This window comes from Pavona decussata, unplaced genomic scaffold (genome assembly GCF_977016875.1).
Source record: "Pavona decussata unplaced genomic scaffold, jaPavDecu1.1 SCAFFOLD_122, whole genome shotgun sequence".
Lineage (NCBI taxonomy): Eukaryota > Metazoa > Cnidaria > Anthozoa > Scleractinia > Agariciidae > Pavona > Pavona decussata.
The window spans coordinates 1,085,422-1,105,402 of NW_028145536.1; the positions used below are offsets into that span (position 1 = coordinate 1,085,422).

General features: G+C 38.4%; 2 protein-coding genes across 5 annotated transcripts; one reads left to right on the forward strand and one right to left on the reverse strand.

Annotated features, from left to right (window-relative positions):
- The first annotated feature begins 2,514 nt into the window (after positions 1–2,514).
- Positions 2,515–8,500, forward strand: LOC146469548 (alpha-1A adrenergic receptor-like). The gene has a single exon (XM_085123187.1). It carries the CDS (start codon positions 4,101–4,103, stop codon positions 5,202–5,204), a length of 1,104 nt encoding a protein of 367 aa, XP_084979313.1. The 5' UTR covers positions 2,515–4,100; the 3' UTR covers positions 5,205–8,500.
- LOC146469549 (uncharacterized) lies at positions 4,623–19,061 on the reverse strand. 4 transcript variants are annotated; one of them, XM_085123190.1, is made up of 4 exons: positions 18,422–19,061; positions 15,680–15,742; positions 13,408–13,648; positions 4,623–4,740 (listed from the first exon to the last, which is right to left on the reverse strand). In XM_085123190.1, exons 1-3 carry the CDS (start codon positions 19,058–19,060, stop codon positions 13,430–13,432), a joined length of 921 nt encoding a protein of 306 aa, XP_084979316.1. In that variant the 5' UTR covers position 19,061; the 3' UTR covers positions 4,623–4,740; positions 13,408–13,429. The 4 variants fall into 4 exon arrangements, with proteins under 4 accessions (XP_084979316.1, XP_084979315.1, XP_084979318.1 ...); XM_085123189.1 differs by lacking the exon at positions 4,623–4,740 and adding an exon at positions 11,901–12,753; XM_085123192.1 differs by lacking the exons at positions 4,623–4,740; positions 13,408–13,648 and adding an exon at positions 11,901–12,753.
- Positions 19,062–19,981: the final 920 nt, after the last annotated feature.

Below are 19,981 nucleotides of genomic sequence, written 5' to 3' on the forward strand. Positions count from 1 at the left end.
TCGTAAGCGCTTAGTTAAAAGAAAAACCTAATAAATTTTCCAGTCAGAGATAATGAGGTTCGAAATGGGCTAGAACAAGATTATTTGGGTTATTTTGTTTTCGAAACCTTTCCAACGGCTATAAACAAAATCATACGCACAATAAAAATACCCCTAAGATGCCGCAAAGACAAATTCACAGGAGACCTGGGGGACATGCGCAGATAATCGATCGGGCGACCTACGAGTTTTGGGCAAGACCGTGAGATTATGAGGGATATGGCGTTCAGGTCTGAAGAAAAATGTCTTATCATTGGAATATTAACGGTGCGACTTATTCAGGCCGGCGACGAACGTTCACCGATTGGCGTTAAAAAAGTACCCTTAGGTTACGTTCGATTGACCGTACTTCGGAATAAGAATAAGCGAAATAGCTGTTAGATTTCGCTTTTTGGTAAATTTGGAAAGACATTTCTGCAAACGTTCCCTGCCACATAACAATTTAAGAGCGATTTTGTATTCAATTAACTCAACAAGTACCTAATGAGTGATTTCTTGTCATCATTGCATGTATTCCAATTCCGGAATAGGGTCAATCGAACGCACCCTTAATTACTATCGCTTTATCATGTCATTTTTATGGACACGATTATCGCTGAGCATTGTCGCTTAGTGACGGATAAAACGAAATGCAATTATAGATGCCTAATGCTATGGTTTTGCAGATATATTTGTTGCTTAATTTTCTTCTTAACAGTGCGGATCTTGGAAAAATGATACGCAAGGATTAAATCAGCGCGTATTATGCCCAAACTCAAAGGATAAGATGTATTTGGAGATTGATTATTAAAATATCCTTCATTCCACGCTACACGATGTAACCTCTTTTAATCGTTCACAGTGAAAAAAGTGCTCTGTAGGCCGACGAAGAGCTTTAAGCCATTGAATACGACGCTATTCCAAGCCTTGTAACTATATATTCTATAAAGCAGATCTTCTTTTGCCCATTATCAGGACTTTCCCAAATAATACAATTGCATAGTGACTTTATACAACATTGCCAATTCCACAAACTTTGGGGAGGCTGGACGCAAATCCGTCTGGAAGAGGGATCGTGGGATCTTTTAGAGGGACACTGCAACTTTTAGAAATGGCGGCAGACTGATCAGGCTCATCAGTGCTGCTGTTAAGCTCCAATTTGGTTGGTAACAATACTACTTCCCCCGAATTATCCTCAGTCCTTGTCGTTCCATGGACTATTGGCTAGTCTCTGCATTGTGCTGTTGTTTCCTAAGACAAGACACCAGTGCTTCACATTGTCTCTCTTCAATTCACTCAGCTGTACAACTGGGTACTATCGACTTACTGCGGAGGGTAACCCTACAATGAACTTACATCCGCAGAAATCCTGCGGTGAAAAAAATTCCGTACCTCAGAGTTTTTCCTGGCGACTAACAGCTGGCTAAAGAGCCTGGGGACTCTGGGTACGAGATTGGTAAGGGACCCACTGGCGGATCAAATGAAGGGGCCTGGGTTCCACCTTACTCTCTAAGAATATAAGGCTCAAAGGGGCGAATTGTTTTCTATTCTAGCTGAAACGTTTACACTCCGAGCCCGCGGGCACCCACCTCACACTATCCGCCACTGACATCTGCGTGTAATTTCGCTTTACGCACAAAAAGAGACAAACGAAGACAAGGTCAAACAAACAGTAGAAATCTTTTGCCCAAAAGCACCAAAGAAAGATTAGTTGATGAAACCAAGCAGCGTGTTTTCACGTTTTTGCCGACTTTGTTTTGATACGGAATTTGCCGCTTTTAGAAACTCACTGATAAGCTAACGCTGGCAAAAGTATTAAACTAATATTTAAATTATAATAATTTCATTTTTAGGAATTTATGTTCTTAGGAATCGTTTTCAAGAATTTGTTGCTATTTTGTTTACTTTTGAAATCGGCTTGCATTTTACTATTTTATAAATTGGTGCGAATAAATCGTGATTTCTTATTTCTAATTTTTACATTTAACAAATCGACGGCAGTTTTCTATGGTCTATACTCTTACAGATCATAAAATGACGTCAAAAATGTTCAAAACTCAAGTGGAACCACGAGCCGCAGGCGAGTGGTTTCACTGCCAAGTTTTGGACATTTTATGGCGTCATTTTATGGTCTATAAGAGTATAGACCATAGAAAACTGCCGTCGATTTGTTTTTTACAATAACATGGAAAAAGTACGAGCGGAATTGGCTATTTTTTTCGTTGAGAAAGCGCGCGCGTTACATCTGACGTCATTTTATTGTCTGTACTCTTATAGACAATAGCTACGAGCCAATCAGCGCGCGGGAATTTGGACAGTTATTGTAAAAACAGGCTTCGCATTTTATCATCATAGACACTCAACTGCAAAAACGTTGACACCTAAAAAGCATAAACCGTTAAAGATGAGACCCAATGGCTATATGGTACTAAATTAAATTTATTTGCATAATAATCTATTCTCGTGCGACGGTTGATAAACAAAATTAGTTGCACGTGACGAATGAAGAAAACTGTCCAAGCTTTCCTTAAAGTGTGCAAGTTGGTCAACAAGGGCCAATTTTTAAACATCAACTACAAATCCGTTGGGTCTCCTTGTTCATGGTTTATGCTTTTTAGGTGTCAACGTTTTTGCAATCGAGTGTATATATTCAACTTGGTCTCCCTTCCAAAATACTAAACAAAAACATGGAAAGATTAAATGTGCGTTTCTCTCGAGACGTTACTTATTCATGTTTTGGATTCATTTACTAAATAAGTAAATTTAAGAGTTTCCAGTATATATATCATGGATCTTCTCAAGACACTATTTGCAATGCACTGACAATTTTTCCTTATTTAACTAGGATATAAACTAAGCAGTAGAAACCTTTACCGACATTCACATAATCGGAGAGCATCATTGAAAATAATTGTTCAAATTGTAAACAACTACTTCACCGTGTGCCGCACAGCAGAATGTAAAAGTGATCCCTCTGAAGCGCGTACGTCGGTACAATCAATGACGAACTACGGAATGGCCGATCGAGACAACATCACTTTGCCGAAACCTTTGTTTTAAATGAAGAGGTGTGTTTATGTGAAGCGGTATATATTAACGTAGTAAACTTTGAACCTGAAAACAGCACGTTCGCAATAAAATTCCATGGCGATTCCTGGCATGATATTTGAAAACAACAACAACAACAGGATGCCATTTCGCGGAAGAAGCAATTTTCGACAATTTTCCAGTACACAATTTTCTTTATTAAATCCCAGTTCTAAAATTTACCTTTTCTAAAGCAGGTGCAATTCGTAGTTTTAATAACAAAAAATACTAATGGCTTATTGATAACATAAGAAGACAGAAACACTTTTGCCCAAGGTAAAAAATTTTTGATCGAGAATATCTTTGGCCGTTAAACGAATTCTAGGTAAAAAGATATAATAGATTAAAGCCGCTTCTTTGTTAACTCTTTAATGTTTTATAGCTTTTCTATTTTTCTGAGGTTTATGATAAACGATAAGGCGGCCGCTAACTATTTACATAATGAGGCCGAAAGCCGGGAGGCTTGATAATGCTTTTTTAGGAAGTAATTTTCAAAAGTCGAAACAAAGTTTTCATTTTTGATGCAAATGTAATAAACATGGATCTCAATGGACTCCATGGCTACCGGAAATGTGCGTGGCGCGATCGTGTTTGCGCTAAGAAGCAAAAAATATATATACGCATACATCGCTAAATAAGCGCTGTGGTCTTTAGAAAGACGACAACGGAAAAACTGGTAGGATATTCACTATTTTTACGGCTCATCCGTAAGTTTCCCAAGGAGTTACAAAAAGGCAGTTTATCGACAAAATGATGAAAATTTAATTTACTATACTCATTATTTCTCTTTTTTTTAATTTTCAGGTTTTTATTGAGGACAACGACTAAAAGATCGTCGACGTTGGGAGTAAACTGTTCAAGCATTCTTTCAGTATTGGATGAAACAACACAATAAATGTAATTATCTGAACCATCGGTCAAGATAACTGTTCATTTGATAACTCACTGACCTCAACAGTCCCTCAAAGACAACAACTTTCCCTACTCAGTGAGTCATGGAAAATAATTTCAGCAATGCATCCACCGACGCTTACTATGAGGACGAGTCTGACGGTGCGATGCTATTTCTGGTTTTTGTCTTGGTGCTCATTGTTGCTACAGTTGCTGGGAATGGTTTCGTGTTTATGGCGGTTTATACCTTCCGAGAGTTAAGGACGGTGACAAACTATTTCGTGGTGTCACTTGCTTCGGCAGATTTAGCTGTAGCTCTCTTGGCAATGCCTATGTGGCTCATCAGTGTATTCCTTCCCATAGACAATGACCATGACCATCTGATACTGGACTTGTGCACCAAATGGATCGATCCCTTCTGCTGTACCGCCTCGATTGTCAACGCAACCCTGGTGTCTTTCGATCGCTACTACGCCATCAGCAGACCGCTACGCTACAAAACGGTGGTGACACCGCGACGCGCCAGGCAGTCAATAGCCATGGCTTGGGGATTCTCCGTGGCCATTGCTGGAATCACCTTCCTGCAATTCCATGACGACTTAAAGGTTATACACGGCTACGTGATCTTTTTATTCGTGACACTGTTCTGCCTGCCACTGGGGTTCATGTCCTTTGCGTACATCTCGATCTACAGGGCTGCCGTCAACCAGATGTCCAAGATGCGTTCCACTCGTCTTGGCTCATCTGGTAACGAGCAAAAGAAAGGTTATGCTTACACGTTCGAACGGCGACGACGCTTCTTCAGAGAGTTAAAGATCACTAAAATGCTTGCAATTATTGTGAGTCTATTTGTCATTTGCTGGAGCCCGTTTCTTGTTGTAACCGTCATCGAAGTATTCACGTATTACGAGATCCCAGATGCGGTTGAAGGTGTAATTGTGTTTCTTCCTTACGTGTCTTCATGCATAAACCCAATGATTTATACTGGAATGAACAGAGACTTTCGTTTCGCATTCAAGAAGCTTTTTTGCAGCTCAAAGATTCTATGCCTTAGATTCTCGAGGAAAGGAAACCGAAACAACCGAATGTTAAAACCACTACCTTCAATTACAGTTGATGAAACTTTTATATCCAACACTTCACGCAATTCCCAGAGAAGAGTTTCAATGCGTGGAACCGAAATTAGTGTTAATATAACCACCGTTTAGCCATCGTCCATCGGTGTTAAAAAAGAAAGTAATAACAATTACATCCTTTCTCCGATTGTCAGGAACTCAGTAGAACTAATGATGCTAAAAATACGATTTTGAAGCTACAGAGTGAAATCAGGCCTCAAGTGAAAACTACAGCAAAAGCTGACATGCAAGAGGATTACTCTTGGCGAGTGGGCTTTTGGACTTTAATACATGGACGTGGTATCCTCTGTACTCGTAAAAACACAAATGTACAACAAAGCAACAGCTTAGCGATATTTTCACGGAAATTGAGAAGTGCATATTTGAAAGCACAATTTGCAACTATCGAATTCGGTTCCCAATGTTTAATGTGAGATGTGTTGCTTCACGACTTGTATTAATATATAAAAAAAAGGTTTACAAACCGAATAATAATAAGAATTTTCAGATTATTAGAGGGGACATAAAATGGGCATGTTTCCTAAAAATATAGCCCCGAGTATAACAAGATTACAGTCAACAGTCTACGTCAATCCTATTGCGTCGGCGTAGAAACGCTAAGAAGCTATTGTCAGCAAAGCAGCTAAAGAAATGAAGTGGCAGTCGACGAGGATTATTTCAGAAACAGAACATAACAACAAAGTGAAAGAAAAGGTTCCTTACTGCTGCTTGACCTACTTACATACTTAGAATACATTGACACTCTTATAGGTTCGGAACAAACGAACAAATTGACAATATTATCTTTAATTTTAATTTAAGAATACTCATTGATCTTTCAAAAGGCAGTACGTAGAATGGAGTCTAAGACGGCTTCTTGCTAACTCACTGCAGTCATCCTTTGAATAAAGTAAGCGTTTAGAAAATAAAACAAACGCGCATATTTGAAGATAATCATTATCAACCGAAAAACAACGAAAGCGAATTTGAACAGGAAAAATTTTTCATGTTACGTGATAATCCCACTTGATAAAACTGACTAAAATTGAAGTACAATTATTGTAAAAATATCTTACCCCCGCGTTTTATTTTTGTCCTCACTTGTAGGTACGGACGTAAAAAGTACGATAAAGAAACACAAAAGCGATAAAAAGGAGAATATTTACTGCGGTAATCGTCGCTAAACTAGTATAACATTACCAGACAGAGCAGTAACTATTTCTGAAGACCGTGAAAACATCCACTTCTAGAAAAATTGCTCTTACGTAATAAGATGTTTTCGCCAAAACAAAACAAAAAATAAATGCAATTAATATTTGTCAGAATTAAGAAACAAATGCAATACTCCATTTTACACTGTGTACACTGAATTGCAATTAAATGACTGTAAAATTCTTTGCTCATAAAAGATTGAGAATGGCGGTAAACTTTATGTAAGAAGAGTTTGCCTCATTTAGCTTCGAGTATACACTTCTCAGCGCCAAAAGAAAAAAAAACATTTATTGCCCGGCGATTCTTCTGGATATTTCGACTGTTTCAAATTTCCGCTGTTGCTGGAAGCAACTAGATACAGTTTCAGCTATTTTCTCGGAAACGAAATCGGAAACGAAATCAAAAGGAGATTATTTGGATCTCAAACGAACCGACCACAACTTTGTTTATCATTATTTACGTTAGACGATTGTGCTTTTTAATGACAAACTTATTTACACATGCAGCTTTGTAATCGTATCTTAATTATTGTCAAGATATCCCGCTGTAAAGAGTCAAGTGTCACGCAGGGATTGATATTGGAAATCCTTGGCCGATCGGTGAAATACGTCATGTGGATGCAGTTTTATTGCACACATTTTACAGTATTTTTCAAAATTAAATTCAGGGGTATTTTTAGTTGATCTTGGATGGTCCATGGAGTCAATTCATTTATTCTGGCCGTCTCAGCAGAGCTATAAAGAATCAATAGAATAATAAAATGTTTTGAGTCGGTCAATAGTCATATCAGTAGATATATTTGAAGTATTTCGGCTCAAGGCGAAATCACCAAATGGACACGCGGCATAGAATGAAAACACTAGAAAACGAAAAACAAACAAACAAAAAAAACTTTATTGCAATTTCTTTCCACTGTCACAAGCTTGGAACAAGCTTATTTCGAAGCAGTGAAAACAAAACAAAATTATTATTTATTTTTACTTTTGTTAGGTCGCGTTATCATGAAATACGAGATGACCTTTCCTGTAAATATTATACGGGATTTGGAATTATCCACAACACATACAGTATGTGTATAAATGGTGTGATCGGCTTGCCCCTTTGAGGATTATGAGTTTAGATTTAGATTCAGATTTGCAATGTAAGAAAACAGCCATACGGAAAGAAAATACGTAGCAAGCTGTTTATACTGATGAGTCTGTTGAAATTTGTTTCTTGATTTTATCCTCTTTTGCACCATTTTAAGTTTATGATATATTTTACTTTGTAAGTCATGCCAACGAGGGAGCGTTTTCTGAAGTATAAAAAAAGCCACTCCTATGAAGCTCATTTTGCCTCCAAATACCAAAATAGACCATTTCACGGTTAACCAATGTTTGGTTTTATCAAGAGTTGATAAGGTAAGGGGCTGTTAACATGGATGTAGGAAGATCCTAGAGGGCGGATCATCCTAGCGCCATATGTTTTCTCTATTCAGTTTACATGCAAAAAGTTGTACTTGGCCCTAGCGCTAGTTCTTCTTAGAGACAGGAACTTCCTAGCTGAGAGATAGGAAGATCCTAGGACTAAGAAGAACCTAGCTCCATGTAAACTACTTTCGCTCGGAAGATCCTAGTACTAGGGACAAAAAGAACAAACATGGCGGTAGCGGGGCGTTCAGCTGCTCAAGGCCGACAGTTATCCTTCTTTTCCTTCTCCACTTGGTAACCACTTCGGCCGAAATTTCTGCATGTAAAACAAACGAAAAGTCTCTCCGCCTTCTCGGATCTTCCAAGTGCTAGGATCTTCCTCCCGCCATGTAAACAGCCCCTAAGTTGGCCACCGTAGAGATTCGAGAGCTGACGTTTCAAAGGTTAACCCTTCGTCAGAGCGAAATCACGAAGGGGTAACGCTTGATACGTCAGCACTCGAATCTCTTATTGGTGCGGGCCAAATTACCTTATCTACTCTGTTGAGAAAACTAAACATTCGTTTCTACTCTCCACAGACGCAGCACCGCTACTGTGGCTCGTCAATAAATTAAGAGGAGTACTGAGGAAAAACTGAAATGCAAGGCAAATAACTGATTCCCGTGAAAATTTGAAATCGGAAAACAAAGTTGTGAGAAATGGACTAACCTAACTGTCCCAGATTAAAGAGTTTTCGGTTTTAATTTAAAGGATGTGATTGGGTTAGAGAACGTGAGAAAGTCTCTAACAAAACCAAAGTAAAGAAATTACAAACGTGATTCCAAGCTTCTTGCGCAGTATATCCCTCAAGTTTAAACTCGTGGAATAAAAAAAGCTTTATTTGCCATATGTAACTTTAGGGTTCATACTTCGCTCAAAATTTCGAATTTTACGAAAATTGTTTGAGGTGGTTACGTTTCCTTCTGATACAAGATGTCGGGCTCTTTTTGCGTATGCGTGACTCGAAATGGCGGATTTAACTTCAAAAGGCGCGATATAATTCTTCAGTTGTTAACAACAGACTTTTGTTAAGAAACGATACTTAAACCATCTGCGGACCTTTGCTTTGCTGGACGTGACAACAGTGTTGTTCATGTTTTAGTTTTTGGCGGTGGAGACTTGTGGACACGATTTTCGCGATATAAATGCAGGGAGATGGATATTTTTCTAAAGAGAATTGATTTTTGCGAATATTTGTTTCCCAGACCACGTTTTTTATTCTCGGGTGTACAGCAAAAGTTGACAAGTTCATTCGTGACAAATCTCCTTGTTCAAAGTATCTTTTAAACAAGTTCACTGAAAACACGTTCAAGCTTTACACACGAAAATGTCAAAATTGTCCAACAACTTGTCTAGAGGAACTCGCTCGCGTGAAACCAGGCGTTGACCAAATTACCTTTAGTCATCAACTCTGTTGATAAACCAAACATTCGTTGACAATTGAATTAAATTCGTATGTCATTTTACACAAAATTGTCTTCGTCAGTTTAGGAACTGGAGCCCATATTAATTAAAAACAAAAATGGAACCATGTGAATGCTCTTGAAAGATGAAAAAACAACCAAATGCAACAGCAGCAGTCATTGTCGCCCCATCCTACCACCGCAACGTGAAAATGAAATAATTAGTAGCGCCCGAGTTTCCAGCTTTATGAGATTGTTCAAGGCTTCTTCCTTTCGTGATTTAATACTTCCTTGAAGTTTTTTTTCTTGTCCATCATCGACACAACACTATTGCCCCCGACACATTCCAATGTGTCAGACCAATTTAATTTTCGGTGAGGGTAAAAGGCGGAAAGAGTTTGCGGAATGGTATGTGGCATGGCGTGCGGAATAGCATAATTACGCGAAATACGATTTACGCGGGGAATAAATTAACAGAAGAGCGCATCCTGTTTTCGCGCCAATTTTATAAGAGCAGCAGTTTTTTCGATGTTGCGGACTATTAAACAACCAAACAACAGATCGAGGATTAGAAAATATACGCCTGGGATAGAACATGTCTGATCGCTGGTTAGGAAGTGAGAGTGAAGAAATCGATGAAGTTTCGCATTCAAGGAACTAAGAATAAATTAAATTTCTAGTTGACAAAAGAACGTGGCAGCGAGTAGCCTAGACAAAAAGCAACACCAGACTGGAGAAATAACATCAGTCCAAGGCCAAAACTATTATGAGAGAAATTTTAAATTTAAACTCGGTCATTTTATCAGACTCTTTGACGGTTACAATTTGTACAACTCATGGGAAAAATATGTTCTACTTTTTCTCACCTTACATTTTCGTCGAGCGACGAGTACGCAAGTCACTGTTGAGCTGCTGAGCTAGCTACCTAGCTATTCAATACGGCGATTCGGGTAGCTATAGTTCAGTTACGCGTTATCGAACTAAACATATCCGTCTTTTATTAAGGTCTTTCAGTGCCAGACGTCCCAACCTAAAATGAAATTTAAAAGCGAAAAATCCCTAGAGCAAAAAAGCAGATGACAAGTATGGTGTCTAATTATCGACACTGGTAGTGTGAAAGGTTGTGAAACTATTCTTATCACAAATGCATTTTGGTCAAATTGTTGTTCATTTTCCCGCTCATGATAAATGAATCATCGAGCATACAGGGTATGAGAATTGATCTTTTACCGAGGGTTAAAAAAAAAAAGAAAAAATGTTTATTATTTGCCCTCGGTCCTGAGAAGACTTCACGCTGCCACGTTATTTTTGTCAACCGAAGTCGCATGGAGTAAAGTGAGCATGAAATTTAATTTACTACGGATTTACTCATAGTTCCCTGAATGCGAAAACTATAAACAGTTTTCATCGCTTTCTTCACCCTCACTTCTTCCAAATCAACAATCAGACGATCAAATCCTCGAATTGTTGGTAATATTTAGCAAGAGTCCGCAGCATCAACAAAGCTGCTGCTCTTATAAAATTGGCGCGAAAACAGGATGCGCTCTTCATTTAATTTATTCCCCGAGTAAATCGTATTTCGCATAATTAAGCCATTCCGCACGCCATGCCACATACCATTCCGCAAACTCTTTACGCCTTTTACCCTCACCGTTTAATTTTATTTGAAACTTACAAGCCGACACTAGTTTTTATTGTTGTGTCATTTATCAATTTCGTTAAAAAAAAAAAAAAAAAAACGGAAATCTGAAACCACACCATTTTCTTACGCAGCTAAAAAAAATTTCACGGCAACGTGAAAATGAAATAATTTAAATTAGTAGTGCCTTTTCCAGCTTTATGAGATTATTCAAGGTTTCTTCCTTTCGTAATTTAATACTTCCTTGAAGTTTTTTTCTTGTCCATTATCGACACAACACTATTGCCCCCGACACCTTCCAATGTGTCAGACCAATTTAATTTTATTTGAAACTTACAAGCCGACACTATGTTTTATTTGTTATCTTTTTATTGTTGTATCATTTATCAATTTCGTTAAAAAAAAAAAAACGGAAATCCGAAACAACACCATTTTTTTTTACGCCGGACATAACTCAGCTAAAAGACTTCATTAGGGAGACATTTAACGGTTTCTGTGTGCCAAATAACAACATCTAGTAATCTGACGGTGGGCTGACTTTAATCCACCAAAAGAGTTTCGAATATACTTGTCTACATCTAATGGCCTTAGAACGCCCAACTCTGGAAAACTGCTCGACTGTATATACCGCCATATACCGCCAAAACAATAAACATTGTCGAGACGGTCCAAAGAAGAGCTGCACGCTGGGTCTTAAACCGTTTCAACCGCAAAGATAGTGTCACCGCAATGCTTTCAGCCCTGAAATGGAAGACACTTGAAAGTTGGCGAATCATAGCACGCTTATCAATGCTGTATAAAATACGAAACAGGCTTGTCTCCTACGAAGATATCAAACTCCAACCAGTAGATCATTTGTACTCAACTCGCTCCAATGAGTATGCTTACAAGCAGCCGATAACCACAAGAGATTATTTTAAGTACTCTTTCCATCCAAGGACAATTTCAGAATGGAGCAAACTCCTAAGGGAAATTGTCTTGTAATTGTATTGCATTTAAAAACACAATTTTAACATCAAATGACCTCCTTGTCTTTTTCTTCTTCTTTAGAGCGGTCTAAAATGGTCAGTATTGAGTGACAGACATACCCGGCAAATAAATAAATGTTTTATTACAACTCATTTTTCTCCGCATGGGATGATTCCGTCAAAACACTATTAACACTTCCTGCTGTGTGTTTGTTTCTTGAACTGTTTATAAATAAAAATTGAGCCAAAATGTTAAAATAAAACTGTGAGTATGAACTTGTTCTCAGACGGAATTTTATTTATTTATTTATTATCATTATTATTTTCTTTTCTTTATTTCACTTATTTATTTTTTATTTATTTTCATTGCATTTATTACTTGACTCTACTTCTTGTGGCCACGTTTTGCGGTTTTCCATTATTTTCTTTTGGTTGTGTTTGAACTTTAAGTACAAGAGTAAAATCATAATGAACGGAATTAAACTGTTTGGGGGGTGACACGTTTCCGGTATTTCAGTTTCACATTTTTCATGTCAGACTAAATTTTACTTTGAATTTTCATCTTATGTTTCTTAGTTATTATTTTCGTCCTCAGTTTTCTTTTCTTTCTCTTTCTCAATGTTTGCGTTTAAACTTTCTGCATGTTGATTGTTCATACACCTGTACTACAAAATTCCAAACAAAATGAGAAGACACCCATTAACGAAGTGTTCTGCTGACAAAGCTCGGAAAGTCAGTTGTTTCGACAGGTTAAAGACACCCTCGCTGTTTCCCTGAGCTTTTTTGACGCCAAACGCTGGCAATAGAGAGTTTACACAACAGGACGGCTGATGTAGTGGGACGGCAAATTGTCCTTGTGTGACCAACGTGACGTCCAAGTATTTACGACTCTAGATTGTAATATTCCTACACCTCGTGGTCTTCGCGCTGTAGCAGATCAGGGAGAGAACACCAGTTTTTGTTGCAAATCGCCTAAAAATGTGAAGATACTAAGATTTAATTTTGGTCACACAACGTCCGTCAGCCGTCCCGTTGCGTAAGCTCACTAACAAGAAAAGTTCGTTAAACGTAAGGTTTTTATTTTGACAGATCAAAGCTGATGAGTTTTTTTGCGAGTCTGAAAGTTTACTGAAATCATTCCGCTATCTACTAGGAAAGTTTAAGGAACTATTAGAAGATGTCGCACAATCAAACAGTAAACACAGCGGATCAATCTATCTTAAAATGATTTTGTAAACTCACTAACTCACAAAAAATTTATCATCTTTGACCTCTCAAAGTAAAAAACCTCATGTTTACGGACTTTCGTTATTTTTTGCGTTCAACCGCGGTAAACAAAGCGCCAATACCCCCCTCCCCCCACCCCTCCCCCACTCCGCTCGATTTCCTCTAGCTCAGGGCTCAGGGCCCAGTTATTCAAAGCCCGATTAAGCTAATCCTGGGATAACGTGAACTTTAATTGGAGTATTGTCCCTCAGTTTTCACTTAGACATTTCTTTACCATTAGCTTAAAATCAGCTTTTAAAACCATTTTTAACAAGCGAGATGAAAACCTCGGTTAACATTTAATTGTGGACCAACGTTAATCGGCTTTCGAAGAACCGGGCCCTGTAGAAGAAAATATACCTCCATGCAAGTGTCTTCAGCATTACTCAAAGTGTTCCAAGACCTGTCTGAGCAGCCCACTTCTTACACTATACTCCACAGCATGATGAAAGAGAATGACCGAAAATAGAAACACAACAAAGTCCTTGAGGGCGGACAGAAGGGCAGTTAGAACAAAGTTGATTTTGTGTGTTAACTGTATGGGAATTCCGCAGAGTTGTAAAGCTACAGTGAGCATGGAGATGAAGGGAGATTGAGAAGTCTGCAAAACGAACAAACAGAAAAACACACTTACTAAGAGTTTGTTTAGTTTACATAATTATAATTTAGCCATTATTTTCAACTCATTTTTTAATCATGAATTACCTCACACAGCCAAAATTTCCTACTTTTTTGTTCCTTAGAACCAAAGTTAATAATATAGGAGAATGATTATGAAGCCAAGCAAGTTCCTTTGCTATATGTTTTTGTTAACATTTTTGGCCTTGACCGTGCACAAACCACACTAGATTTTGAAATGCGTTGGAGCAACTGGCCAATGGAAACGTTTCTGTTAAAATATTAAGGTGTAGTGTGAACATTAAAACAAAGCCTGATTGTGCACGGTCGCGGCCCTTCCAACCTAAATTGCAGCACCATTGTTATCAACTTTGAACATGGCACGGTTTCATGACCAGTCCCTCAATTAACTATGTTAGAACTAAATAGTGAATGTACGTCACCAGGAAGACAGTGACTGATTCCAAAAGAAACGGTGAGTTTATATTTCTAGGCCTGATGATTGAGGGGAAACAAACACAGTACTTCCTGTAATGAGATCGTCTTTATGAGAGCTGAAGTCTTGAACACACCTTCAAGCACCCCTCTAATCCCTTTAAGGACGGTGCCTACTAGTGTTACTGCGCATATGTTTTTGCACGGGTCAAAACTATTCGGGGAAAGCACAACTTAGCAAGTACAGAAAATTGGGGGTAACCATGCATTTTTCAGAGACAATAAAGTTCCAATTTGGAAAAAAAAGGCCGAACTTTGCTCTGTATTTTACTGCTTTTTAGAATAATTGTTGCTTAATTATCTCTACAAAATGCGAGGTTACCAATTTTTTTTATTTATTATTTTTTTTTATTTCCATAGCCCTTGCTAAGAACTGTTTTTCCTACATAGTCATAAACAGCACAAAAATACTTCAGTATTAGTAGGCACCGTCCTTAAGGGGCTAACATCACCTGACCCCCAACTTTCATAAAATCTTGCATCCATCCCTTCCTATGAGACCATTAAAGAGAAAGTGCCACAGGGAATTTGACGTTTGTTGATCAAAATAGTGCAATAATACCTTAACTTACACTGTAGTTACAAGACAATTCTAGAATACAAAGAGAAGGATATACACTGTACATGTATAAACTGAATTCTTGAAAGGAATAACTCATGATCTGTCCTCGCAGAGACAAAAATGCAAGACCTTGATACAAGTGAGTTTAACCTTTTTCAAGTTGCAATCCATTGTGCCAGACCCACTCCATATATGGCAAGTGACAATCAGGAAATTACCACTGGGTGGTAATTTATAGCAAAACTGGACCACTATTTTTAAGTGTTGGGGTTTTTGAAATGACACCAAATCTCTATGACCATTTTAAAATCAAAATTTTAAAACTACATTTTAACATCCCTGTCAGTTCAAACAAATTCTGGTTCCTGGATGTCACTCAACATTTTCCAACTAATGTAATGCACGCATATTAATGCATGACACAAGTCAAACTTCTTTCAAATCCAATCAGATCAATGACCACTTGAATGTACATGTACAGTGTAGATACATGTAAATGTGAAACCAAGGGAGAATTTGTTGTTGGTATTGTTATGAGTGACTAAAAATATTAATGTAAAAATAGCTATTCACCTTATTATAAACAAAACACATCACACATCACACATCACATCCTTTAAATCACTTTGCACATATATTTCATTTCTTTCTGGCTGTTTAATTTGCTGTATGTAACATGTGTAATGGTCAATAAAGCTGTTAAAAAAAACACTTTGGTGTGATTCTGAATAATGGAGCCAAGAGACTGAAGTCTGATTCTGGTTCTTTGAAGTCCACAAATAATGCAATGGAATGCTGTACATTGCACAGTATAGCTCCACTACAATGTATTTTCATCTTGGGGCTTTGGAACCTTGAATGGTTTGGTTTGGAATGGGGAGGGGGAGGGGGAGGGGGAGAGGTAATCACATTCACAGGCATTAACTGTCCCCCATATTTGAAGAATGTGTTACTCACCTGTGGCAAATTTGTCACACAAACAAAAAATAGCTGTAAAGCAAGGAACGGCCACACCATAGACTGCAACAAAAACAAACAATAGGTCAGAGTACATAAAAGAATACTTACTTTTAATTACAGTCAACTCTCTCATAGTGACCACTTCTTGTAATCGACCACCTCCCGTAAGCGACCATTTCGTAAAGAACCGTTTTGTTTCTCAGTTAAATACTGTTTCAAGAGCTCTTGTAAGCAACCACCATTCAAATTTCTTAAGGAACTGCAACCACTTTTTAGGCCAGAAATTACACATTTTTCTTTTTTTTTTTCTGTTTCCAGTGAGTGACCACCCAACATAAACACGTATGATCACTACTAATTCATTACTCAGAAGTGACAAAAGTTCAATTTTTAAGTATGCTACCGCAGCTACTGACAGATAATAACAGTCTACAGACAGAGAAGATGGCTATAATTAGATCTGTAAGTAAATGGGAATTGTTACAGTGATCTGTTCCAAAATTTTACACAAAGTTTAATCAGAAGAATGAATAGATGTAAAAAAACAAATGAATTAGTTTCTATTTGCCTAAGTTTAGCTGCTAAGGTAATATTTTTATGTAATTAATTAATCTATCCAGCATTAGGCCTATTTTGTTGTTTTTTCCCGTAAGCGATCACCTCCTGTAAGCGACCACTTTGTCGTGCCCCAAGGGTGTTCACTTGTACATGTGGGGATGTCTTGAAATTATAATAAGTTCATGAAATAAAATCAACGTCAACCACGAAGTAACAAAGTATACTGTATCACTGTTGCCCTCTTAGCTCAGTAAGTTGGGAACTAGGCTCAATTGCCAGCCGCTGTTTGAGTGAAATGAGCCAGCAAACCGGAGGGAACAGCAGAAATCAAGCCTAGTTGGGTACCAGACTACATGGGTACCAGAATACATGGAGAAGGTCACAATTTGAATTCTAACATACACTGTAAAGCCAAAACACTGATGTCTTTGTTTATTTGATCTTTACAAGGGGCATTCATTCATGTGCTGTTCCAGTCTGTGGCTCTATACACTGTAGCAGGGCCCAGTTCATGTGTTCAGAAGCCGATTAAAACTAATCCCTGTTTGGCCTACATGTATGGCCCATGTGGGGACATGCCGCTGGATAGGGTATGATTTTTGGTCCCTCTGCCCTGAACAGGGTACATTGCATATAATTTCAAGTGAGTCTGTCCTAATCAGGGTCTGGACCTGTCCTAGACAGGGTATGGCTGCAAGACTGTTGTCAGGCATTTAGTAATCCAAGATCAGAGACATTTATGTATATTTATTCAGCAGGTCATTAGTGAACATTAGATCATTTTCAGGACTAGATATTAGTGCTAGTGTTTTCAGTATCTAAACAGTCTGAAAACAGATTGTGTTGTTCTACACGGGGTAGGTAGTTAACGTTATTCTTGTCCTAAACAGGGTGAGGGTTTCAAACCATCAGTTGTACCCCTTTACCCAAACATGGGCCAAGTACTCCCCACCCCAACCCCCCTCCCCCACGGATCCTCACTAGTGGTGAGGTGTCATTTCCACTTTTTCATGTTTGTTTGTGCAAACAGTCAGTAAAACACTCGTGCCTGTATAATAAAAAACGAAATTACGCAGTAGCTTGAAGATATGAATTTTATTCTCTCATGTTAAAAAAAATAATGTACCACTCAAGAATAAAATTCATACATGTATCTTCAAGCCACCATGCAATATCCTCTATACAGTCAACTCTCGCCTTGAGGACACCTCGCTATTACAGACAGCAGCTAAATCCCAGCAAAAATAAATTACAGACGTTTGACTGAACTAAATTCCTGCTATTACGGACTCTCACTATTAAGGACACTAACTCGCGGTCCCGAGGGTGTCCGCAATAAAGGGAGTTGACTGTATATGTACTAATTGCAGGGTCCCTATTGATAGCAGTAGCTTTGCTACTGATTGGATTGCCCTGTTTAAATAATGTGCCTTCTCACAACATGTAAGAACCATTCTAAAAACCATTGTGCAAAAATCAAATGTAGTATGGTTCTTGCTGTATGTATTGAGATACGGTAGAGAGACCAGTGGTGTCTTCATTATGGGCCTAGCCTGTTACTGTAATGGCTGATCTGGGTAAGCATGTGAAGTTTAGTGTGGGTGAGTTTTCGGTTATTAGGTAAAGCCATCACCATAATTATTTGCTCCATGCACTCATCGATTGGGTGCAAAGAAGAGTGAGGCATTTGAAGTTTGAACATTAGCTTGTTCAAATTCCTTCCCCCTGGGCCGAAAAGCCATTCAAATACCCTCCCAGTATAAAGTGTCAGATGTCCCTCCCCAAAGACAAATGGCTGTTCTGCTTTGTGGACAGAGATGTACTAAAAAATACCTTCAAAAACTCCTTTGAGGCATCTTTTCAGTGAGCCATTTGTTCACAGAGACAAAATCCTATCCTTTCAACTTCCTCTACAGTGTACTTCTTCACCCTGTGAAAATCCTATGTGCATAATTTGCTAGACCAAAAGATAAATCCAGTTCACATACCCCACCCCTCAAAAGCAAAGATGAAATTCCCTACTTCTAAAACAAGGTACATGTACATAGTCAAACACCTGGGATATGCCCTAGGAATTGGTGGGGAGGGGAGAAGGTGCTGTTGACTCCTAAAGCTTCAAATTGATAGGAATATAAGATAAACATAAGCAAATGAAATCAACACACAGTTTTGTTTCCTCACCTCTGAATGAACTAAAAGCTTGTGTGAACTATCAGGCGCTTCTCCATCACCAGTTCTTGTGGCAAGCAAAACTTCCAAATTTACATACGTCCACTTGCTGACGAGAACAAAAGCCAGCAACACATTAAAAAGAACTCTCCGACGATTTGACTCTGAACTGGAGCGCCCTCGCTCGACTGTTTGGTTAACACTGGGGGATGAGAGAACACTACTTTGTGGAAGACTTGCACTTCTTGTATTATCGTGTACGTCACTTGTATGAGTATCCAATGAACGTGTTCTCTCGTCAACTACATCTCTTTCTGTTTCTGGATCCTTTGATTTAAAATCACCTTCCGTAGATCGCATCTCAGTAGCTTGATCTTTTAATTGTAAGCCTTTCTTATCTAATAAGCCCTCTTTTTCTCCCGCCATCAGCTCATTTTCCTGTCCCGAGTCTGTGTCAGCCAGTTCTATTTCCCCATCAACGCTGTCGTTTTTTACCGGATTAAAAGATCTTAGAGCATTTTCATCTGTTTCAAGCTGGGAATGTGAAGAAGTGGGATGACTCGATCGGCTTCCTATAATTTTTTTCAGCCGATCCTCTGGGTTTTGAAGCAGTTTTTTCCTCCTGGCTTCTCTACGCGCCTCGGTAGCCATCTTGAAATTAAAGAAGCTAATCTCGTCCCCAGAGCCCGCACGTTTTTTAGGCCAAAGTGACGGACGTGACGTCACTTATCGAGAATGGCGGGATTTATGCAGTTTGAAAAATGGCGACGGAGAAATTGCCATATAAAACGCACTATTATCGCCAACCAAGCTCCAGATGTGTTTGTTTTCTTCCTGAATTGACTTTTAATTTTCTTTTCTGGAGATAGGTAAGTGTTGTTTCTTTTGTTGTTGTTGTTGTTGTTGTTGTTCCTTTGTTTTTAAGGTGGGGGTTCACCTGAAAGCCGTTTTAATGCCGCTTAAAATCGGTCAAATTGAAATATCTTGTTTGCATTTCAAGCAATACAAAAACCCTCCATTAATAACACAAATCAATGATTTGGGGTGTTTTATGAATTTTTGGGTGATTTTTAGGTATATTTGGAAGGAAATAATTTTTCTTGAAGGATTGGTAAAATTAATAATAAGAAATGTTGAAGATTTAGTAAAGTTTTAAAATTAGAATTTGTAGTTAATAATTAATAGACGGATACCAAGTTAGTCCAGTAGCAACCTAGGGTGCTCTTGCGTGGTTATCGACTGTCTGTTAGTGTTCCAAAAATCATTTTCTTTCTTCTATCCATTCTTAAAACCTCTTCAAATTTCACTCAAATTCAGGTAGAGCCCCACCTTAACCCGTGAAATATACTGAAAATGTTGCACTGAAGAGTTGCATGTATTCGTCTTGGTCAGAAAAGCTGCCGTTGTGCGCGCCAGAAAAATTAAATTCATGTATCATTAATTTAGCTTTTTCAAAGCACAGGTGGACCTGACATTTGGCTCGGGGCAAAGTCAAATCTTAAGCCCAGTGAAACTTCCAGTTGAGATCAGCGGATTATTTTCCACTGTACTGATCAGTGTCGTGTGAAAAAA